At 43.1% G+C, this 24,914-nt stretch overlaps 1 protein-coding gene across 2 annotated transcripts in view; it reads left to right on the forward strand.

The window, feature by feature from the left end:
* The window catches only part of LOC115158897 (phosphatidylinositol 3,4,5-trisphosphate 5-phosphatase 1), a 40,068-nt gene extending 16,176 nt beyond the window's left edge, over positions 1 to 23,892 (forward strand). Inside the window, exons 9-27 of one of the 2 annotated variants that reach the window (XM_029708318.1) lie at positions 522 to 645; positions 828 to 931; positions 1,020 to 1,122; positions 2,367 to 2,563; positions 4,015 to 4,132; positions 5,001 to 5,097; positions 6,220 to 6,358; positions 7,359 to 7,467; positions 10,259 to 10,347; positions 12,316 to 12,397; positions 12,513 to 12,602; positions 12,905 to 13,015; positions 18,138 to 18,217; positions 18,328 to 18,415; positions 19,927 to 20,073; positions 21,595 to 21,661; positions 21,895 to 22,131; positions 22,808 to 23,280; positions 23,512 to 23,892. In XM_029708318.1, coding sequence (XP_029564178.1) covers positions 522 to 645; positions 828 to 931; positions 1,020 to 1,122; positions 2,367 to 2,563; positions 4,015 to 4,132; positions 5,001 to 5,097; positions 6,220 to 6,358; positions 7,359 to 7,467; positions 10,259 to 10,347; positions 12,316 to 12,397; positions 12,513 to 12,602; positions 12,905 to 13,015; positions 18,138 to 18,217; positions 18,328 to 18,415; positions 19,927 to 20,073; positions 21,595 to 21,661; positions 21,895 to 22,131; positions 22,808 to 23,280; positions 23,512 to 23,561 — 2,505 coding nt within the window. In that variant the 3' untranslated portion in view covers positions 23,562 to 23,892. Of the gene's footprint in view, positions 1 to 521; positions 646 to 827; positions 932 to 1,019; positions 1,123 to 2,366; positions 2,564 to 4,014; positions 4,133 to 5,000; positions 5,098 to 6,219; positions 6,359 to 7,358; positions 7,468 to 10,258; positions 10,348 to 12,315; positions 12,398 to 12,512; positions 12,603 to 12,904; positions 13,016 to 18,137; positions 18,218 to 18,327; positions 18,416 to 19,926; positions 20,074 to 21,594; positions 21,662 to 21,894; positions 22,132 to 22,804; positions 23,281 to 23,511 lie in introns of both variants that reach the window. The other variant, XM_029708317.1, reaches the window with a different exon arrangement.
* Positions 23,893 to 24,914: the final 1,022 nt, after the last annotated feature.

Below are 24,914 nucleotides of genomic sequence, written 5' to 3' on the forward strand. Positions count from 1 at the left end.
CCAGGCTAGCTCCAGGCTAGCTCTTCCCCCTCTCATTGAGTATCAAGTTGAAGGCCAACCGTTGTAATGCAGGCTGACAATAGCAACTAAATCATACTTAGAACTTCTTGTTTAAAAATGAAAATTAATCAATACAGTAATATGAGAACTGTATGTAAAGTATTTACATTTAACATGAGCATTAACATTTAGTATTTTCAGCAGATTCTCTTATCCAGAGCGACTTACAGTTAGTGCACTCATCTGAAGATAGCTAGACGACACAACCATATCACAGGATACGAACAACCCCATTTTAATACACATAAAATATATGAATTAAACATGTGGGAACAGTCATATTTTACACATGAAGGTACCAATAGGAATTATTTCAGATTTTTTTTTAAATACACAAAAATGTGCAAAAATTTGTGGATATAACGTTTTGGAACAAATCTCTTCAAATTATCTTTGCACGGTTTAATTGTACAAGGACAGGTTCCTTTTGTGAACATGTGAGGTCGTGGTCTTCTTTGCAGGTCAAATCAGAGTTGCTTGGTCTCACAACCAAGATGTTCCTCAAGGTGGATGTGGAAACTGGGAAGATCTACTTCAAGAAATCTAAAGACGGACCAGAAGACAAATACTTTGTTCACAATAAAAGTCAGTACTCTATTCATGATAAAATCCCAGAGAATTTAATTTAAAATTTTACATTCTGTATTGTATCTAAGTCTTCGTCCCAAATGGCATCTAATTCCCTATATAGCATTCTACTTAGTAGTGTCATTTGGGAGACAATCAAAGACACCAGTTGATATGGGTCTAATCTATGTCATGTCAAGTTTTACAGCTCGTGAAATCCCAGAAGGTTGCCAAGCTGGTGATCATGGTGGAAACAGAGAAGGAGAAGACTCTGAGGAAAGAGTTTGTCTTCGACGACACAAAGGTAAAGACCTCCAAAGTTATTTGGTGTCGAGCTATGTTTTCATGTTAACTGTATGTTGTCCCTCTGACGTCTGTCTGTGTGTCACCAGAAAAGAGAGGGGTTCTGTCAACTCCTTCAACAGATGAAGAACAAACACTCAGACAAGCCTGAGCCAGATATGATCACTGTGTTCGTTGGCACCTGGAATATGGGTAAAATGGCTGCCTTCAATGTCTACATTTACCTGGAATACATAATACATTTTACATAGTGTTATAGTTGGTTTCTAATAAATACTCTATTGGAGTGATTACACACCAGCGTGGCCCGAAAAGGTTTTTGGGAGGGAAGATATTTAATATACTTTTAGATTTGTATTACAAACCGTTTTTAAAAAAAAAATCAAGATGAAACTAGTCATTTGAAGCTACATGCTTCCTGTAAGACCCTATAGAATGGTAAGGAGGAGGAGTCTATTGTGTCCGGAAGCGACATCACCATTCATTTTCTATTTTCAGGGTTCACTCAAACATCATTTGAAGATTTGTTTTACAGCTGATCTCGGGATTGTACTTTATATCGATTCGTTGTCCTTAAATATAAATCATCGGATGTATTCGTTTCAGTCTCTGAATTGTTAAATCAAACTTTTCGCCACCAACTCCTGAAGTCAGGGCATAAAAACGACATTATGTCTCCTGCATGGGCGCAGAACCACCAGGCCCGAGCTCGTTTCCCCCGGTTTTCCTTGGCTAAACTAGCTGGCTAGCTGAACTATGCTAGTTTTCGTCCTCATTGCCAAACTTCCTCATTACTGCACCCTCAATTTCAAAACTCATTTGCTAGTTATACAATCATGTAACTAAGAAATGTGCTGTAAAGAAACTTGGAAATGATTGATTGTTTTATTGTTTTGTTGAATCGTCATGACTGGTTCCAGATATCTGTCGTAAGACGACGGTGGCGAAGGATATCGTTGCTAGTTAACGCCGATCCAAGTTCAGTTTTGAGATTCACCCACGTCATTGACGTAGGATTAGTCGGACACTTAGGACTGGTCTTGGAACTGTGACAACGGGCATCCTCTCCCCGCTAGGCTCTATGGGATAGAGAACACCATAAGGAGTATAATGACTCTTAAGATGTTGTCCGTATCAATTACGCTTCACAGATCATAGGGTCTTTTTTTGTGTGAAACAAATGTAAAAATCATGTCAAACATCCTTCCTCACAATTAAATTTCTTATGTGAGAATTGCCAGAACAATCTCGGATACCAAAAATATTTTTGGGGCCACGCTGGGATGGAATCGTCCATTGATCAATATCGATATTGTTGTTTTTTAGCTCAGTGGATAATTGTTTTGCTGAATGATTCAACAACTAGCTACACATTTCCTAATTGAAATAAAAAAGAGATTGATTGATTGACTGATTTATCATTATCTCTCCCAAAGGGAACGCCAGTCCCCCCCATAACATAGCATCGTGGTTCCAGTGTAAGGGTCAGGGCAAGACCAGGGACGACACGGCCGATCACATTCCTCACGACATCTATGTGATCGGGACTCAGGAAGATCCCCTGGGGGAGAAGGAGTGGATAGACACACTGAAGAGTGCCTTGAGAGGAACCACCAACATCAGCTTCAAACAAGTCAGTTACTATCTCAATTAGTTATTTTCATGATTCCTTGCACCAATTGGAGAAGAAGGCCTGAGGGGAGGGACCTTCACATTTATTTATATAGCCCTTCTTACATCAGCTGATATCTCAAAGTGCTGTACAGAAACCCAGCTTAAAACCCCAAACAGCAAGTAATGCAGGTGTAGAAGCACGGTGGCTAGGAAAAACTCCCCTAGAAAGGCCAGAACCTAGGAAGAAACCTAGAGAGGAACCAGGCTATGAGGGGTGGCCAGTCCTCTTCTGGCTGTGCCGGGTGGAGATTATAACAGAACATGGCCAAGATGTTCAAATGTTCATAAATGACCAGCATGGTCAAATAATAATAATCACAGTGGTTGTAGAGGGTGCAACAGGTCAGCACCTCAGGAGTAAATGTCAGTTGGCTTTTCATAGCCGATCATTGAGAGTATCTCTACCGTTCCTGCTGTCTCTAGAGAGTTGAAAACAGCAGGTCTGGGACAGGTAGCACGTCCGGTGAACAGGTCAGGGTTCCATAGCCGCAGGCAGAACAGTTGAAACTGGAGCAGCAGCACGGCCAGGTGGACTGGGGACAGCAAGGAGTCATCATGTCAGGTAGTCCTGAGGCATGGTCCTAGGGCTCAGGTCCTCCGAGAGAGAGAAATAAAGAAAGAGAAAGAGAGAATTAGAGAGAGCATACTTAAATTCACACAGGACACCGGATAAGACAGGAGAAATACTCCAGATATAACAGACTGACCCTAGCCCCCCGACACAAACTACTGCAGCATAAATACTGGAGGCTGAGACAGGAGGGGTCAGGAGACATCCGATGATACCCCCGGACAGGGCCAAACAGGCAGGATATAAGGATATACCTTGGATCTTCTCCTCCAGTACGGTTTAGGAGGCAAGAGATAGGATTTGAGGAATCGAGGGAAGAGGATTTGAGATAGGGCCAGTGTCTCAGTCTCAACACTCAGAGCCAGTGTCTCAGTCTCAACACTCAGAGCCAGTGTCTCAGTCTCAACACTCAGAGCCAGTGTCTCAGTCTCAACACTCAAAGCCAGTGTCTCAGTCTCAACACTCAGAGCCAGTGTCTCAGTCTCAACACTCAAAGCCAGTGTCTCAGTCTCAACACTCAGAGCCAGTGTCTCAGTCTCAACACTCAGGGCCAGTTTCCCAGACATACAGTATATGAAGCCTGGACCTGAACTAAAGAGCACTTTCAATAGAGATTCTCCATGGAGCAAGCTTTTCACTGTAGGACAAGGCTTAATCTGAGTCCAGGAAACCCACCGTTAAAGGACAGTTGCTTGTATCTCCTTATTCCTACACTGGTTTGAGGTTGGGTTACATTACAAATGACAGTGGCCTGTTTAAATACAGTTTGTCAGATGGTAATAGAGTCGACCATAAGAAATGGTCAAGGTATCATTATTATGTGTTTTCATTTTGTTCAGATAGCCACCCAGACCCTATGGAACATCCGGATTGTTGTGCTAGCCAAGCCTGAGCACGAGAACAGAATCTCACACATCTTCTCAGACAGCGTCAAGACAGGGATCGCCAACGCTTTGGGTAAGTCCCATCAACTCACTGCAGTCCCATCAACTCACTGCAGTCCCATCAACTCACTGCAGTCCCATCAACTCACTGCAGTCCCATCAACTCACTGCAGTTCCATGAACTCACTGCAGTCCCATCAACTCACTGCAGTCCCATCAACTCACTGCAGTTCCATCAACTCACTGCAGTCCCATCAACTCACTGCAGTCCCATCAACTCACTGCAGTTCCATCAACTCACTGCAGTCCCATCAACTCACTGCAGTTCCATCAACTCACTGCAGTCCCATCAACTCACTGCAGTCCCATCAACTCACTGCAGTTCCATCAACTCACTGCAGTCCCATCAACTCACTGCAGTCCCATCAACTCACTGCAGTCCCATCAACTCACTGCAGTTCCATCAACTCACTGCAGTCCCATCAGCTCACTGCAGTTCCATCAACTCACTGCAGTTCCATCAACTCACTGCAGTCCCATCAACTCACTGCAGTTCCATCAACTCACTGCAGTCCCATCAACTCACTGCAGTCCCATCAACTCACTGCAGTCCCATCAACTCACTGCAGTCCCATCAACTCACTGCAGTTCCATCAACTCACTGCAGTTCCATCAACTCACTGCAGTTCCATCAACTCACTGCAGTTCCATCAACTCACTGCAGTTCCATCAACTCACTGCAGTCCCATCAACTCACTGCAGTCCCATCAACTCACTGTTTTCCCAGACATAGATTATAGCTAGTCCTGGATTAAAAAGCTTGCTCAATGCAGAATACTCTTTGAAATTGCTTTTTAGTCCAGGACTAACTATCTATCTGTGTCCGGGAAACGGGCCCTTTGATCAAAGATACATCCGTCCATTTATTTTTGTTTTTCCAGGAAATAAGGGAGCAGTGGGTGTTTCCTTTATGTTCAACGGTACTTCCTTTGGCTTCGTTAACAGTCACCTGACCTCAGGCAGTGAGAAGAAGATCAGGTGAGCTGCGGGACCCCAAAAATATTTGAAAACGTATTTTCTGAATATAAAAATCCTAAAGCATACTGAATAGCTGTGTCAAATGTAGACAATTTCCATGTTTTCCCAGACCTCCTGACCCCCTGGGAACCAGATTGCATTGAAAGCTAAATGATGTTAAATTAAAAAGTGTATTATTTCACAGACGTAATCTCAGTAGGTAGTGAGATTTGGGATTTAAAATGACCAAATAAATACAGACCATTTTAATGTGGTATATGTCTGACCAGAACTCCTCTCGCATTGAGTAATACATGGAAAGATTTAATAAAATAAAAAAGTATTCCACTGGCACAATATCAGTACATTTAACATCTCCTCAAAATGTATCTAAACTCTTAGGAGCTTTGTTTTGTTTATGCCCCAGTATTGTTTAGAATGTCTTGTTATTTGTGGTCTGTCTGCTCTATTTCCTGAGTGGGCTTTAAAAAACCCTAGAGTCTATTGAATCTAAATCCATCAGTTAAAAAATAGAGATATCTGTCTGTTTACATGGGCTGCATCTCAATCCACTGCATCCTCCGATGTCGTCCTTCCACATCTGCGGTGGAAAGTGGCAGAGCTACGGCGTTGTTTGTCCAACCAGTAGACATCCCGAAAATAGGTATTCTCACGAAAACGTCTGTAGCATCTGAACTAATCTGACCACTCTATAGAAAGGGGAGACTCTCTTGAACACGATGGTGTTCTACGTTTTGTTCTTTGACCACCCCATAAAGCCCCAACGAGACTTGTCTGAAGTCGATAATGCTGATATGCCAATGTTTGTCTGTAGCATCTGAACCGTTTGGGTAACAAACTATTATGACCCCACTGTAGAAAGGAGAGACCCTCACGAACAAGATGCTGTTTTCCGTTTCGCTCTACGAACCCCCACAAAGTGTCATGGAATTCATCTAAAGCTAACCCATAACAAATGAATGGAATTATTTTCTGTTCGTTTCTGTTTGATGAATAGAGAAACACAAAGATACGAGTCTGTATATTGCAACAACAAAAAAATAGCTAAACGTGAGGAAAGAAAACACCATATCTCAACTTGAAACAAAACATTTAATTCCTCAACATTTGTTCTCTTGCCAGACGCAACCAGAATTACGTCAGCATCCTACGCTTCCTTAATCTTGGAGATAAGAAACTGAATCCTTTTGACATCACACATCGATTCACTCATCTGTTCTGGTTTGGGGATCTGAATTATCGAATCGAACTGCCATCCACAGTAAGTTATAAAGTTATACTTAGTTTAGCAGTTAGTTACCATTAGATGGGGAGATTGTGTTGTAGCTAATTCGAAGGGGGGGGGGGGGGGGGGTAGCCTGACCGGGACTCAAACCTGGGTCCGGCGGCTGTCAACCCGAACACCTTAACCGTTACTCCAAGAGATCCGAACCTTTTGACGAGTTTGTGTTGGGTTAAGGTTGCTACAGTATCAACAACTCTCTCAACTTAGTCTTCTCTTACTGAGATCATGACAGTATTACAAAAACTGGAGATAATATTGAGAGGAATTAATGTCAGGAGCTTGGTTTCCATCCAATTAGTGACAGATTTTCTTACAAATATTCTAAGAATCAGCATAAAAACAATAATTATGCAAATTTTTCCCCAACATAGATGTGGTTCCATCCAATTGACTTGTTGCAGATAAAGGGCTATGCATGGTGACATAGTGCACATAAAAAACACAGTTTTGCGATTAAATTCCCATGTACCGAATATATATTTACTTTACTCGCATGAAAAGGTTGGATGGAAACCTGCTTTGTGTAATAGTGTCAGTGTAACCAACAAATGATTTCTGTCAACGTGCTTCTTGAATGTGTTAAGAAACAAGAGGGCAAGTTGTTACTTGGCCACTGGTTAGCAGAACGTGGAGGACAGACCGCCTGGTGCATGAAAAAGTGGTCCTATCCTAAATGGCGCCCTTATCCGGTGCACTACTTTTGACCTATGCATCCTAAATGGCGCCCTTATCTGGTGCACTACTTTTGACCTATGCATCCTAATTTGCGCCCTTATCTGGTGCACTACTTTTAACCCGTGCCCTGGTCAAAAGTACTGCAATAGGGTGCCATTTGGAACACACAGCCAGCATGCAGTTCCTATTCCCTATTTATCTGTTAGCGACAAGTCAGGCGAAACAGAGACAGTGCTGTGCTGATGACGTCACCGGGCAGGAAAAAGAGAACCGCTACTTTGCATTGTGTTCCCTTTAACAGGAAGCAGAGAGCATCGTGACCAAGATCAAACAGCAGCAGTACCAGGAACTGCTGTGTAGAGACCAGCTCACCATTGAGAAGGGAGAAGAGAAGGTGTTCCTACACTATGGTAAGACATGGCCACTAGCAAAATCATACATTTCCATACAAAATCATACATTTCCATACAAAATCATACATTTCCATACAAAAATCATTCATTTCCATACAAAATCATACATTTCCATACAAAATCATACATTTCCATACAAAATCATACATTTCCATACAAAATCATAAATTTCCATACAAAATCATACATTTCCATACAAAATTATACATTTCCATACAAAATCACACATTTCCATACAAAATCATACATTATCATACATTTCCATTCAAAATCATACATTTCCATACAAAATCATACATTTCCATACAAAAATCATACATTTCCATACAAAATCATACATTTCCATACAAAATCATACATTTCCATACAAAAATCATACATTTCCATACCAAAATCATACATTTCCATACAAAATCATACATTTCCATACAAAATCATACATTTCCATACAAAATCATACATTTCCATACAAAATCAACAGTGATAAGAGTTAGTACAGATCTACAGTATGTTGGTAATGTAGGCTTAACAGCCATTATACTATTTTACACTATCAAGTGTCAACATTTTAAAGGGGCAGTGCAGTCAAAAACGAGATTTTCCTATGTTTTATATATATTTCTACACTATGAGATTGGGAAAAAAATGTTATGAAATTGTGAAAATTATGATAATGCACTTTTAGTGTAAGAGCTGTTTGAAAAGACAGGGGGTATATGTTATTAGACTAATAACAAAGATAGTTTGCCCTCCTCTCTGCCAATAACAGCTGGTTTTCAGGTTACACATCCCTCCCATTAGACTACTCCAAATAGGCCTCTCTCTCAGACCACTCCCAGACAGTCCCATTGTTGCTTGAGAAACTGCAATTTGCTAAGAAGCAAGAAGCATTTTTTGTTTAGTTTCGATAATTTTTTTATTAAAAACAATCACAATAAGGTACTTAATTGTTACCCAGAAATTATTTCATATTGAGATAAAAACAGGTGCATTGGACCTTTAATAAAACCATTACCTAGTCCAAGTCTTATGCTATTCTCATTGAAATTTAGATTAAAAAACACCCAGAAAAATGTGTTTGTGTGGAGGTGCTGACTAACGGCGAATAAACTATAAACTATCACAATAAAGAAAGTCACACACTCCATGTAAACTCAGCAAAAAAAGAAACGTCCTCTCACTGTCAACTGTGTTTATTTTCAGAAAACTTAACATGTGTAAATATTTGTTTGAACACAACAAGATTCAAAAACTGAGACATAAACTGAACAAGTTCCACAGACATGTGACTAACAGAAATGGAATAATGTGTCCCTGAACAAAGGGGAGGGGTCAAAATCAAAAGTAACAGTCAGTATCTGGTGTGGCCACCAGCTGCATTAAGTACTGCAGTGCATCTCCTCCTCGTGGACTGCACCAGATTTGCCAGTTCTTGCTGTGAGATGTTACCCCACTCTTCCACCAAGGCACCTGCAAGGTCCTGGATATTTCTAGGGGTAATGGCCCTTGCCCTCACCCTCCGATCCAACAAGTCCCAGACGTGCTCAATGGGATTGAGATCCGGGCTCTTCGCTGGCCATGGCAGAACACTGACATTCCTGTCTTGCAGGAAATCATGCACAGAACGAGCAGTATGGCTGGTGGCATTGTCATGCTGGAGGGTCATGTCAGGATGAGCCTGCAGGAAGGGTACCACATGAGGGAGGAGGATGTCTTCCCTGTAACGCACAGCGTTGAGATTGCCTGCAATGACAACAAGCTCAGTCCGATGATACTGTGACATACCGCCCCAGACCATGACGGACCCTCCACTTCTAAATCGATCCCTCTCCAGAGTACAGGCCTCGGTGTAACGCTCATTCCTTCGACGATAAACACGAATCCGACCATCACCCCTGGTGAGACAAAAAAGTGACTCATCAGTGAAGAGCACTTTTTGCCAGTCCTGTCTGGTCCAGCGATGGTGGGTTTGTGCCCCCATAGGCAATGTTGTTGCCTGTGATGTCTGATGAGGACCTGCCTTACAACAGGCCTACAAGCCCTCAGTCCAGCCCCTCTCAGCCTATTGCGGACAGTCTGAGCACTGATGGAGGGATTGTGCGTTCCTGGTGTAACTCGGGCAGTTATTGTTGCCATCCTGTACCTGTCCTGCAAGTGTGATGTTCGGATGTACCGATCCTGTGCAGGTGTTGTTACATGTGGTCTGCCACTGTGAGGACGATCAGCTGTCCATCCTGTCTCCCTGTAGCTCTGTCTTAGGCATCTCACAGTACGGACATTGCGATGTATTGCCCTGGCCACATCTGCAGTCCTCGTGCCTCCTTACAGCATGCCTAAGGCACGTTCACGCAGATGAGCAGGGACCCTGGGCATCTTTCTTTTGGTGTTTTTCAGAGTCAGTAGAAAGGCCTCTTTAGTGTCCTAAATTGTCATAACTGTGACCTTAATTGCCTACCATCTGTAAGCTGTTAGTGTCTTAACGACCGTTCCACAGGTGCATGTTCATTAATTGTTTATGGTTCATTGAACAAGCATGAGAAACAGTGTTTAAACCCTTTACAATGCAGATCTGTGAAGTTAATTGGATTTTTAAGATTTTTTTTTGAAAGACAGGGTCCTGAAAAAGGGACATTTTTTTTTTTACATGAGTTTATAAACTCCCAGCAATTTAATTTACCAACGTTTCGGCATCACTTCCTCATTGAAATGTGCAAAATGAAGCCTTTGAGATCACCACAACCTATCTTGACCTTTGATACCTTTGTTGTTTAATTTCATCTCCCCACAGATGAGGAAGAGATCACATTCGCGCCCACGTATCGTTTCGAGAGAGACACACGAGAGAAATATGCCTACACCAAAGCCAAAGCCACAGGGGTAGGTTTACTGTGTTTTCTCAGATCCCACTGGGCACACCGCATCATTTTAACCTGGAAATGTGGGTAATATTTATACTGACTTAGTCTGGCATTAATTCCAGTTTGTCTACAAATTAATAATTGATGTTAGATTCACGTCTCCATCTTAATAAAAAAATCTAACTTAAAGAATAGGTCTAAATAAAATCAGACTTTATTTAAAGTGTATTTAAAATTGAAACAATAGCTGTGGATGATTTTGCCAATGCTATATAGGCCTGATATATGACTGATATATGACTGATGGTTGCAATTTAATTTGCTCTGTTACACCTACCCTTTGGAATTACTTTGATAGCAACATTGAATCCATTTAGTTATTTAGGGTTCTCTCAATAATAATTCTCATGATAGCATATTAGTAGTAGTCAAGGATAACTATCAAAGCTAAGCAGGGCTGGTCTTAGTTAAAACCCTTGATGAGAGACCAAAGGGATAGCTGTGGTTAGATCAACTCTCCAGTTGGAGGTGCTGTAGATAGATCAACTCTCCAGTAGGAGGTGCTGTAGATACATCAACTCTCCAGTAGGAGGTGCTGTAGTTAGATCAACTCTCCAGTAGGAGGTGCTGTAGTTAGATCAACTCTCCAGTAGGAGGTGCTGTAGTTAGATCAACTCTCCAGTAGGAGGTGCTGTAGTTAGATCAACTCTCCAGTAGGAGGTGCTGTAGTTAGATCAACTCTCCAGTTGGAGGTGCTGTAGTTAGATCAACTCTCCAGTTGGAGGTGCTGTGGTTAGATCAACTCTCCAGTAGGAGATGCTGTAGTTAGATCAACTCTCCAGTTGGAGGTGGTGTAGTTAGATCAACTCTCCAGTAGGAGGTGCTGTAGATAGATCAACTCTCCAGTAGGAGGTGCTGTAGTTAGATCAACTCTCCAGTTGGAGGTGCTGTAGTTAGATCAACTCTCCAGTTGGAGGTGCTGTGGTTAGATCAACTCTCCAGTAGGAGATGCTGTAGTTAGATCAACTCTCCAGTTGGAGGTGCTGTAGTTAGATCAACTCTCCAGTAGGAGGTGCTGTAGATAGATCAACTCTCCAGTAGGAGGTGCTGTAGATAGATCAACTCTCCAGTAGGAGGTGCTGTAGGTAGATCAACTCTCCAGTAGGAGGTGCTGTAGTTAGATCAACTCTCCAGTAGGAGGTGCTGTAGTTAGATCAACTCTCCAGTAGGAGGTGCTGTAGTTAGATCAACTCTCCAGTTGGAGGTGCTGTAATGTAGATCAACTCTCCAGTAGGAGGTGCTGTAGTTAGATCAACTCTCCAGTAGGAGGTGCTGTAGTTAGATCAACTCTCCAGTAGGAGGTGCTGTAGATAGATCAACTCTCCAGTAGGAGGTGCTGTAGATAGATCAACTCTCCAGTAGGAGGTGCTGTAGTTAGATCAACTCTCCAGTTGGAGGTGCTGTAGTTAGATCAACTCTCCAGTAGGAGGTGCTGTAGATAGATCAACTCTCCAGTAGGAGGTGCTGTAGATAGATCAACTCTCCAGTAGGAGGTGCTGTAGGTAGATCAACTCTCCAGTAGGAGGTGCTGTAGGTAGATCAACTCTCCAGTAGGAGGTGCTGTAGATAGATCAACTCTCCAGTAGGAGGTGCTGTAGTTAGATCAACTCTCCAGTAGGAGGTGCTGTAGATAGATCAACTCTCCAGTAGGAGGTGCTGTAGGTAGATCAACTCTCCAGTAGGGGGTGCTGCCCAACCTATTATTTTGTTTTTTACAGTGGCTATAACGATGATCTGACATTGTTTCAAAGGTACAAATTCAACATATTTCATATAAGTTTTGTCTATGTTGAAAAATGGTTACAATGATGACCTAATGACAGCCACCACAACAGGGTCTCTGAAACCCCTATTTGAAGGTACTAGATGCTGAATTTTTGAAAGACTGAAATTAAAAGTTCACTATTTACATTTTTCTCCCTCACAGACTAAATACAATCTACCGTCATGGTGTGATCGTGTTCTGCGGAAGTCCTACCCCTTGGTGCATGTGTTCTGTCAGTCATACGGTGAGACTACTGCCATGATAATTGATTGATTGATTCATTGCAATAACCAATTAAATATGTTTCATTTTAGCTAATGTTATTACCAATTGTATCATTTCGCAAACCTCTCTTGCAGGGTGCACCAATGATATCATGACCAGTGACCATTCTCCAGTTTTCTCCACATTTGAAGTTGGAGTGGTATCACAGTTTGTCTCCAAACAGGGTACAGTTTCTAACTTCCCTAGACAACTACACCATGCTGACTGTGTGACTAATGACTGTGATTACACAGTTAAAAAAAACAAAAAAATGTAAAGATCCAATCAGCTCAGAAAAAAGATCTGATGAGATTTGTCAAAAAGATCAATTAGTGGAAAAGAAGATCAGAATTGGGCTGCATGTGTAAACACAGCCTATTGCGTCTGACATAACTGACGTTAGAAATGATCTAGTGTTTTTCTAGTCAAACTCTATGGACAAGACAACTGCCTTTCAAATTGTCTTTTTTTCTATCTTTCTTTCCAGATCCCAGCAGTGTGTCTCAGGGTGGGATCAAGTTCATGAACTGCATTGCCACCCTCATGACAAAGTCCAAGACCAAATTCTTCATAGAATACCACTCCAGCTGCTTAGAGAGTAAGACTAGACCTTATTCCATCTGAACACAGTGGTTTATTTATTTTATTAATTTAACTAAGCAAGTCAGTTACAAATTCTTATTTTATGATGATGGCCTACCCCAGCCCGGGATCAAATTCAGGGTCTGTAGTGACGCCTCTAGCGCTGAGATGCAGTACCTTAGACCGCTGTGATACAGCCTGGAATGGAACCAGGGTCTGTAGTGACGCCTCTAGCGCTGAGATGCAGTACCTTAGACCGCTGTGATACAGCCTGGAATGGAACCAGGGTCTGTAGTGACGCCTCTAGCACTGAGATGCAGTGCCTTACACCGCTGTGATACAGCCTGGAATGGAACCAGGGTCTGTAGTGACGCCTCTAGCGCTGAGATGCAGTGCCTTAGACCGCTGTGATACAGCCTGGAATGGAACCAGGATCTGTAGTGACACCTCTAGCGCTGAGATGCAGTGCCTTAGACCGCTGTGATACAGCCTGGAATGGAACCAGGGTCTGTAGTGACGCCTCTAGCGCTGAGATGCAGTACCTTAGACCACTGTGATACAGCCTGGAATGGAACCAGGGTCTGTAGTGATGCCTCTAGCGCTGAGATGCAGTGCCTTAGACCGCTGTGATACAGCCTGGAATGGAACCAGGGTCTGTAGTGACGCCTCTAGCGCTGAGATGCAGTGCCTTAGACCGCTGTGATACAGCCTGGAATGGAACCGGGGTCTGTAGTGATGCCTCTAGCGCTGAGATGCAGTGCCTTAGACCGCTGAGCCACTCATGAGTCCCAATAGGGGATGACACTAAAATCAAACGTATTTGTATTTGTTATGGATCCCCATCAGCTGCTGCCAAGGCTACTCTTCCTGGGGTTCAGCTAAAATTAAGGCAGTAATATACATTATAATAAAAATTGTAAACATTGAAATACATTTTACAACAGATTTCACAATACATTAAGTATGTGTCTTCAGGCCACTACTCTACTACTACACATTATCCAGGTGTAAGTGTATGTTATATGTGTGTGTGTGTGTGTGTGTGTGTGTGTGTGTGTGTGTGTGTGTGTGTGTGTGTGTGTGTGTGTGTGTGTGTATATAGTGTGTATGTTATGTGTGTTGGTATGCGTGTGTTTTTACCTGTGTGTGTGTCTCTTCTCAGTCCCCGCTGTTCCATAAGGTGTATTTTTTTTACCTGTTTAAAAAAAAATCTGATTCTACTGCTTGCATCAGTTAATTGATGTGGAATAGAGTTCCATGTAGTCATGGCTCTATGTAGTACTGTGTGCCTCCCATAGTCTGTTCTGGACTTGGGGACTGTGAAGAGACCTCTTGTGGCACGTCTTGTGGGGTATGAATGGGTGTCTGAGCTGTGTGCCAGTAGTTTAAACAGACATCTCTGGTGGCATGTCTTGTGGGGTATGGATGGGTGTCTGAGCTGTGTGCCAGTAGTTTAAACAGACATCTCTGGTGGCATGTCTTGTGGGGTATGTATGGGTGTCTGAGCTGTGTGCCAGTAGTTTAAACAGACAGCTTGGTACATTCAGCATGTCAACACTTCTTACAAAAACAAGTAGTGATGAAGTCAATCTCTCCTCTACTTTGAGCCAGGAGAGATTGACATGAATTTGATTAATGTTAGGTCTATGTTTACATTAATGTATTGATCACATCTTTACTAATGCTGCAGAAATCTGCTGTAAAGCAGTATCCAAATCCATCAGATGTAGTGATCACAATATAGTAGCCATATCTAAGAAAACCAAAGTTCCAAAGGCTGGACCTAATATAGTGTATAAGAGGTCAGTTTTGTAGTGATTCCTATGTTGATGACGTAAAGAATATTTGCTGGTCTGTGATGTAATGAGGAGCAACCAGACGCTGCACATGACACATTTATGAAATTGCTTATTCCAGTTACTAATAAGCCCCCATTAAGAAAATGACTGTAAAAACTGTTAAATCCCCTTGGATTGATGAAGAATTGAACAATCGTATGGTTGAGAGGGATGAGGCAAAAGGAATGGCAAATAAGTCTGGCTGCACAACCGATTGGCAAAAGTACTGCAAATCGAGAAATCATGTGACTAAACAGAACAAAAAGAAGAAGAAACTATACTATGAAACAAAGATAAATTATGTAAAAATGATAGTAAAATTCCATTTTGAGCAAGAAGGCAAACTCAGCTCCATCATTCATTGAATCATATGGCTCATTCATCACAAAACCCACTGATATTGCCAACTACTTTAATCATTTTTTTTAATTGGCAAGATTAGCAAACTTATGCATGACAAGACGGCAACAAACGCTGAACCTACACATCCAAGTATAACTGACCAAATTATGAAAGACAAGCAGTGTAATTTTGAATTCTGCAAAGTAACTGTGTAATAGAGGTGAAAAACATATTGACAAGCCACCTGGATCTGACAACCTGGATGGAAAATTACTGAGGATGATAGCGGACGATATTATCACTCCTATTTGCCATCTCTAAGCTTACAAACATGTGTGTGCCCTCAGGCCTGGAGGGAAGCGAAAGTAATTCCGCTATCCAAGAATAGTAAAGCCCCCTATACTGGCTCAAATAGCCTCAAATGACCTTGGGCAAGTTGCTGTAGGGGGTGCAGAGCTGTTGTCCGCGGTAGGGGTAGCCAGGTGAAAAGCATGGCCAGCTGTAGAAAAATGCTTATTGAAATTATCGATTATCTTAGATTTATCAGTGGTGACAGTGTTTCCTAGCCTCGGTGCAGTGGGCAGCTGGGAGGAGGTGCTCTTATTCTCCATGGACTTTACAGTGTCTGAAAACGTTTTGGAATTAGTGCTACAGGATGCAAATTTCTGTTTGAAAAAGCCTTAGCTTTCCTAACTGACTGAGTATATTGGTTCCTGATTTCCCTGAAAAGTTGCATATCACGGGGGCTGTTCGATGCTAATGCAGAACGCCACAGGATGTTTTTGTGTGGTCAAGGGCAGTCAGGTCTGGAGAGAACCAAGGGCTATATCTGTTCCTGGTTCTACATTTTTTGAACGGGGCATGCTTATTTAAGATGGTGAGGAAAGGACGGGATGAGGTCAATATCCTTCCAGGGTACCCGGGCCAGGCCGATTAGAAAGGCCTGCTCGCTGAAGTGTTTTAGGGAGCGTTTGACAGTGATGAGAGTAGGTCGTTTGACCGCGGACCCATTATGGACGCAGGCAATGAAGCAGTGATCGCTGAGATCCTGGTTGAAGACAGCAGAGGTGTATTTAGAGGGCAAGTTGGTCAGGATGATATCTAAGAGGGTGCCCATGGTTACGGATTTAGGGTTGTACCTGGTAGGTTCCTTGATATTTTGTGTGAGATTGAGGGCATCTATCTTAGATTGTAGGATGGCCAGGGTTTTAAGCATATCCCAGTTTAGGTCACCTAGCAGTGCGAACTTTGAAGATAGATGGGGGGCAATCAAGAGGGGTCTATAACAAGCGGCAACGGTGAGAGACTTGTTTCTGGAAAGGTGGATTTTTAAAAGTAGAAGCTCGAAATGTTTGGGCACAGACCTACATAGTATGACTCTTTCTGCAGTAGATTGCAACTCTGCCCCTTTGGCAGTTTTATCTTGTCAGAAAATGTTGTAGTTGGAAATTTCAGAATTTTTGGTGGCCTTCCTAAGCCAGGATTCAGACACAGCTAGGTATTTGTATTTATTTAACTAGGCAAGTCAGTTAAGAACAAATCCTTATTTTCAACTGCCTTATTCGGGAGCAGAATGACAGATTTGTACCTTGGGGATTTGAACTTGCAACCTTTCGGTTACTACCCCAACGCTCTAACCACTAGGCTACCCTGTCGCCCTGCAATGAAGGCCTACCAAAAGGCAAAAGGCCTCCTGTGGGGACGGGGGCTGGTATTAACAATACTAATAAATTAAATAAAAATATAGGACAAAACACACATCTCAACAAGAGAGACAACACAACACTACATAAAGAGAGACCTAAGACAACAACATAGCATGGTAGCAACAGTAGCTAAGATGGGGAGAGGTCTGTCCACAATAAAGCACTGCTCTACCTTCTTAATAACTACAATATCAACAAGGAAAGTCCTACAGGCCCTAGTTTTGTTTCAGCTGGACTACTGCCCAGTCGTGTGGTCAGGTGCCACAAAGAGGGACTTGGGAAAATTACAACTGGCCCGGAACAGGGCAGCACGTCTGGCCCTTAAATATGGATTTCATTCCTGTGCTGTTTGTAACTACCCTGGTAGGTTGACTGATAACCTGAACCAGGTTGCAGGCACTGGTTACAATTTGAAGCTTTTTCTTTAGTGGGCAGCTTGATGAAAGCCAGTCAATATTTAGGTCACCCAGAAAATATACCTCTCTGTTGATATCACATACATTATCAAGCATTTCACACATTTTTTCCAGATACTGACTGTTAGCACTTGGTGGTCTATAGCAGCTTCCCACCAGAATGGGCTTTAAGTGAGGCAGATGAACCTGTAGCCATATTACTTCAACAGTATTTAACATTAGATCGTCTCTAAGCTTTACATGAATGTGGCTCTGAATATAGACCGCAACACCGTTGGCATTTCTGTCTTTTCTGTAGATGTTATAACCATGTATTGCTACCACTGTATCATCAAAGGTATTATCAGAGTCAGAATATGAATCTGTCATCTGTTACTAGCAAGTTATTGATATCATGAAACTGGTTTCTTAAGCTACATTTGTTAACGTGGGCTATTTTTAGCATTTTTCTGGGATGCTTGATTGTTTTCATTGCTTTACTGGGAAGCTTAGCAGAAGTAGACATGCTCATGTTATTTATGTTTGAGCTGATAGTGCAGGGTGAGCTGCACATAGTGGACTTCCTACTCGGGCACATCACAAGTTATGGATTCCATGAACTTTGTTTCTTAGTTTACATATGTTATTGTGGGCTTTTTTTTCCCCCCTCATTTTTCTGGGATTCTTGATTGTTTCAAAACAATGTATATCAAGAGCTTCAACTGAAATGTAGCCTAACTCACAGTGACTGCACACTAGTTTGTTCTGTTTATCTTTCAGACTCCTATTAAACTTGAATTGGTTATACAGCACAAACAGATCTGGGACCAGCATAACTGTAGACATTTTGTCCACAGAATTCGTCAAGAGTTCGGAAGGAGAGAACCAAGATCACTCAGATGGGTCCATCAAAGTTCGGTTTGGAAACCAAGTTGAGGTTTGTTGACGATTATTACATTTAAAAAAAAAATTTTTTACACTAGGCTAGTTGAGTTTACAATATGGCGTATTTGATGTAATAGAACTCCTCTCGTGTCTTTTTTAAAGCTCGTCCCTATCATCTCAGACCCAGAGTATCTGTTGGATCAGCACATTCTCCTGTGTGTCAAGTCCACAGACTGTGATGAATCCTATGGTGAGAAAGAAGGACAACTGTGGTCTGTTTGGAGAGACTCGTTCTGAGAATGACACAGACCACATTTGGGCTTGAGTAAAAACTAGTCTAGGTCTACGAATCCTGATCATCTATCTCTGTCTTCATCTAGCTCTGTCTTCATCTAGCTCTGTCATCATCTAGCTCTGTCTTCATCTAGCTCTGTCTTCATCTATCTCTGTCATCATCTAGCTCTGTCATCATCTAGCTCTGTCTTCATCTAGCTCTGTCTTCATCTAGCTCTGTCATCATCTAGCTCTGTCATCATCTATCTCTGTCTTCATCTAGCTCTGTCATCATCTAGCTCTGTCATCATCTATCTCTGTCTTCATCTAGCTCTGTCTTCATCTAGCTCTGTCTTCATCTAGCTCTGTCATCATCTAGCTCTTTCTTCATCTAGCTCTGTCATCATCTATCTCTGTCTTCATCTAGCTCTGTCTTCATCTAGCTCTGTCTTCATCTAGCTCTGTCTTCATCTAGCTCTGTCATCATCTAGCTCTGTCTTCATCTAGCTCTGTCATCATCTAGCTCTGTCATCATCTAGCTCTGTCTTCATCTAGCTCTGTCTTCATCTAGCTCTGTCTTCATCTAGCTCTGTCATCATCTAGCTCTGTCTTCATCTAGCTCTGTCATCATCTAGCTCTGTCTTCATCTAGCTCTGTCATCATCTAGCTCTGTCTTCATCTAGCTCTGTCATCATCTAGCTCTGTCATCATCTAGCTCTGTCTTCATCTAGCTCTGTCTTCATCTAGCTCTGTCTTCATCTAGCTCTGTCATCATCTAGCTCTGTCATCATCTAGCTCTGTCATCATCTAGCTCTGTCATCATCTAGCTCTGTCTTCATCTATCTCTGACATCATCTAGCTCTGTCTTCATCTAGCTCTGTCTTCATCTAGCTCTGTCATCATCTAGCTCTGTCATCATCTAGCTCTGTCATCATCTAGCTCTGTCATCATCTAGCTCTGTCTTCATCTATCTCTGACATCATCTAGCTCTGTCTTCATCTAGCTCTGTCATCATCTATCTCTGTCTTCATCTAGCTCTGTCTTCATCTATCTCTGACATCATCTAGCTCTGTCTTCATCTAGCTCTGTCTTCATCTAGCTCTGTCTTCATCTAGCTCTGTCTTCATCTAGCTCTGTCATCATCTAGCTCTGTCATCATCTAGCTCTGTCTTCATCTAGCTCTGTCTTCATCTAGCTCTGTCATCATCTAGCTCTGTCATCATCTAGCTCTGTCTTCATCTATCTCTGTCATCATCTAGCTCTGTCATCATCTAGCTCTGTCTTCATCTATCTCTGTCATCATCTAGCTCTGTCATCATCTAGCTCTGTCTTCATCTAGCTCTGACAGGGAGTAAAAGAGTATTTTCTAATCCTCCTCATCTTTCATCTTCCTCCTCTTCCTCATCTTCCTTCTTCTCCTCCTCCTCCTCTTCCTTCTTCCTCCTCTTCCTCCTGCTCCTCCTCCCTGACATGGTGTCATCCTTACAGGAGAGGGCTGTGTGGCTCTGCGAGCGGCGGAGTCCTCCTACACAGAGTTCCACATCACACTGACGCATCACGGCGAGCGGACGGGCTCCCTGACGGGAGGTGTACAGTTACGAACCTCAGAAGGCAAACAGACTGAGAAGTTATACGGTGAGGGAGACAGCCAATGAAGTTATACTGTGAGGCTGACAACCAATGAAGTTATAACAGTGAGGCTGACAACCAATGAAGTTATACTGTGAGGCTGACAGCCAATGAAGTTATACTGTGAGGCTGACAGCCAATGAAGTTATACTGTGAGGCTGACAACCAATGAAGTTATACTGTGAGGCTGACAGCGAATGAAGTTATACTGTGAGGCTGACAGCCAATGAAGTTATACTGTGAGGCTGACAGCCAATGAAGTTATACTGTGAGGCTGACAGCCAATGAAGTTATACTGTGAGGCTGACAGCCAATGAAGTTATAACAGTGAGGCTGACAACCAATGAAGTTATACTGTGAGGCTGACAACCAATGAAGTTATACTGTGAGGCTGACAGCCAATGAAGTTATACTGTGAGGCTGACAGCCAATGAAGTTATACGGTGAGGCTGACAGCCAATGAAGTTATAACTGTGAGGCTGACAGCCAATGAAGTTATAACAGTGAGGCTGACAGCCAATGAAGTTATACTGTGAGGCTGACAACCAATGAAGTTATACTGTGAGGCTGACAGCCAATGAAGTTATACTGTGAGGCTGACAGCCAATGAAGTTATACTGTGAGGCTGACAGCCAATGAAGTTATAACTGTGAGGCTGACAGCCAATGAAGTTATAACAGTGAGGCTGACAACCAATGAAGTTATACTGTGAGGCTGACAACCAATGAAGTTATACTGTGAGGCTGACAGCCAATGAAGTTATACTGTGAGGCTGACAGCCAATGAAGTTATAACAGTGAGGCTGACAGCCAATGAAGTTATACTGTAAGGCTGACAGCCAATGAAGTTATACTGTGAGGCTGACAGCCAATGAAGTTATACTGTGAGGCTGACAACCAATGAAGTTATACTGTGAGGGAGACAACCAATGAAGTTATACTGTGAGGCTGACAACCAATGAAGTTATACTGTGAGGGAGACAACCAATGAAGTTATACTGTGAGGCTGACAACCAATGAAGTTATACTGTGAGGCTGACAACCAATGAAGTTATACTGTGAGGCTGACAGCCAATGAAGTTATAACAGTGAGGCTGACAACCAATGAAGTTATACTGTGAGGCTGACAGCCAATGAAGTTATACTGTGAGGCTGACAACCAATGAAGTTATAACTGTGAGGCTGACAGCCAATGAAGTTATAACAGTGAGGCTGACAGCCAATGAAGTTATAACAGTGAGGCTGACAACCAATGAAGTTATACTGTGAGGGAGACAACCAATGAAGTTATAACTGTGAGGCTGACAACCAATGAAGTTATACTGTGAGGGAGACAACCAATGAAGTTATAACTGTGAGGCTGACAACCAATGAAGTTATACTGTGAGGGAGACAGCCAATGAAGTTTTACATTGAGGTTGATAACCAATGAAGTTATACAGTTTGGTTGACATCCAATGATATACTGTATTTGTTGAATGTTCTTATTTTTCTTGCTGAGTTCAACTCTCTTTTCTTCCGTCTACAGATTTCATCAAAGTGGAAAGGGAGGATTCTGGTGCCTCTAAAGGAAAAGGACTTGATCTTATCAACAAGTGAGAACCTCCTCCTTCACTCATGGCTACTTTGTAACATTCAAGCATAGCTGACACGTGATCCCAGTTCCTATAAAACTAATGAAAAACTGACTTTGGTGGTTTACCAAGTAAAATATATATATATTTATGTTGGTAAACGTATAAGTGTGTATGAGTCTTTACTCTTTCCATTTCCCTTTTACCTGTTTAATTGTGAGACGATCCTATGGTTATGTGTCCCTGTTCAATAGGTTTGCTCTTCCCAGTGATATAACCAACCCCAGTTACATGGGGGTGGGCTACAAGTCTGGAGGTGTGACAGACAGGGGCTGGAGCTACAGCATGTCCCCCAGATCAGGCTCCGGAGGTGGGGGTGGTGTCGCTGGGCACGGGGGTAGGGACCAGACCCATGGAAACATCTCCCCTAAAAAGACTGTCTACGACCACAGCGCTGTGCGAAGCCCCACAGGAAAAGCATCAGATAACGTGTAAGTTTGTCTTTGACTAGCTTAGCTCTGAGAGAAAAAAATAATATCTATGAGATTATAGTTTTCGGGAATTCCTGGTTTCCCCAGACACTGACTCGTCTCCATTGAAATGGTTAAATTGGTCAGTGTAAGGGAATTGTGTTGAGGTGGCGTTGACCTCTAGTATGCAGAGTTCCATGATTTAGGCCTACTTGAAGTGGAAACTAAATGGGACTGAACGATACTGTTGCAGTTTTCTCACAGAGCAGACAATGTACTGAGAGTGAATAGACTGATACCCCAATGTGAGTCTGAACTCTGAATGACCTGATTGTGTCTGTGTGCCTGCCTGCCTGCCTGCCTGTCTGTCTGGCTGTGTGTGCTGTCTGTCTGTCTGTCTGTCTGTCTGTCTGTCTGTCTGTCTGTCTGTCTGTCTGTCTGTCTGTCTGTCTGTCTGTCTGTCTGTCTGTCTGTGTGCCTGCCTGCCTGCCTGCCTGCCTGTCTGTCTGGCTGTGTGTGCTGTCTGTCTGTCTGTCTGTCTGTCTGTCTGTCTGTCTGTCTGTCTGTCTGTCTGTCTGTCTGTCTGTCTGCCTGCCTGCCTGCCTGCCTGCCTGCCTGCCTGCCTGCCTGCCTGCCTGCCTGCCTGCCTGCCTGCCTGCCTGCCTGCCTGCCTGCCTCGTGTGCTGTCTTCTAGTAGTGAGGGGGGGAAGCCAGCGGAGATGTTTGACAACCCTCTGTACGGCTCCATGGGGAAGGCAGGAGGACCACGAGGAGCTAAAGACCAACCAGACCCCCAACGCTCCAAGGACCAGCTGACACCTCCAGACCCCATCTTCTCCTTCACCAAACCCTCTGACCAGGACCCTGACCGGCCCCCGGTCCCCACCCCGCGTAACCGCTCTTACACCTGTTCTGAGACCAAACCCCCGCCTTCCACCACCACTGCCTCGGCCTCGCTCCTCCCCCAGACCTACACCAAGAACCCTGTGAAGCCCTCACGCTCCGAGGGGGGCATGGTACAAACCACCAATAGGCCACATCTGCCCATGAAGTCCCGCCCGGGCCAGGCGGACGCCACGTCCACTAAGCCCAGAGACTACAGAGACAGCTCGGAGCTGCCCAGCAAACTCCGTCCACCTACAAGGCCCATCCAGCCCCTCCCCAAAGAAGGTAAATCTACAGTCATTTTCCCTCACGAAACGCTCTATATCACGCAAGTAGTCTCAGTTCACATATCATGCAAGCAAGTTGCTTATAGCTTCTGTTGTCATGGTTTTAAACTAAGCATACCGCAGAGGAAGCGGTTCTGTACATTAAACTATGTACATAGCCAACACAACAGGCTGATGAAAGCAACAGGTCTTTGTCTGTAATAGAAATCTCTCTTCTCCTTTTCCCCAGCGCATCATGAGGCAACTCAACCACCGAAGACGGGCCGTTCAGCGAAATGACTGTGTGTGGTTTTTTTTTTGGCTGAAAACCTTCCTCCTCTTGTCCTATATGTTAAAATTAGATGTTGAATGGTGGCTAGTGTCAGTCACTGCAATGCTCGTCTTCCTGACTCTCCAAACAAGTTTCTGTACAAACTCATCTTTCCATATGCATTAGGCTGTGTTACTGGCAACTCTCTGGGGATTTGTGGAGTCCTCTGAAATATGTATCGTCGTTCTTTTTTTTGTTGTTGCACAAATGCTGACAACCAGAAGAGCTCTTTAGATTATAAGAATCATTTGTAAAGACTTGTACAACAATCTCAATTAAAACAAAAGGGAATGATGCTCACCCACCTCTCCTATTCATTTCTCACATGCCCAGTGGCCAAGTATCCTTTATATATGTTAATGCTACCACCTGCTGGTTTGTTGACTGTATTGCATGCGTGTGATTTAAAAAAATTTTTTTAACCTTTATTTAACTTGGCAAGTCAGTTAAAAACAAATTCTTATTTACAATGATGGCCTACTCCAGCCCCGACGACACTGGGCCAAATGTGCACCACCCTATGGGACTCCCAATCACAACCGGATGTGATACAGCCTGGATTCAAACCAGGTAATATAGTGATACCTTTTAGCACTGAGTTGTATTGCCTTAGACTACTGCGCCACTCGGGAACCCCAAAATACATTTAGAATTATGTGGCCAACATAATTGGATTGGAAAAGTTATTGTTATTGTTGTTTTTTACCATCTGCATAGAAAATATACAAAAGTGTATTAGTCTACTTAATATACTCGATCCATGAATTAAAATCATAATGAAAAAATTAAATAAATAGAATAATTAATTTTAATTAAAGCTGCATTATGTAACTTTTTGGGCGACCCGACCAAATTCACATAGAAGTGTGAGTTATGGGCTTCCCGGGTGGGGCAGTGGTCTAAGGCACTGCATCACAGTGTTATAGATTCTGGGTTTGAGTCCAGGCTCTGTCGCAGCCGGCTGCGATCGGGAGACCCATGAGGCGGTGCACAATTGGCCCAGCGTCATCCGGGTTAGGGAGGGTTTGGCCGGCAGGGATGTCCTTGTCCCATCGCGCTCTAGCGACTCCTGTGGCGGGCCGGGCGCAGTGCACGCTGACACGGTCACCAGGTGTACGGTGTTTCCTCCGACACATTGGTGTGGCTGGCTTCCGGGTTGGATGGGCATTGTGTCAAGAAGCAGTGCGGCTTGGTTGGGTTGTGTTTCAGAGGACGCACGGTTCTTGACCTTCGCCTCTCCTGAGTCTGTACAGGAGTTGCAGCGATGAGACAAGACTGTAACTACCAATTGGATATAAAAAAAAGTTGAGAAAAAAAAGGAA

Source organism: Salmo trutta, chromosome 22, assembly GCF_901001165.1.
Source record: "Salmo trutta chromosome 22, fSalTru1.1, whole genome shotgun sequence".
NCBI classification, from domain to species: domain Eukaryota; kingdom Metazoa; phylum Chordata; class Actinopteri; order Salmoniformes; family Salmonidae; genus Salmo; species Salmo trutta.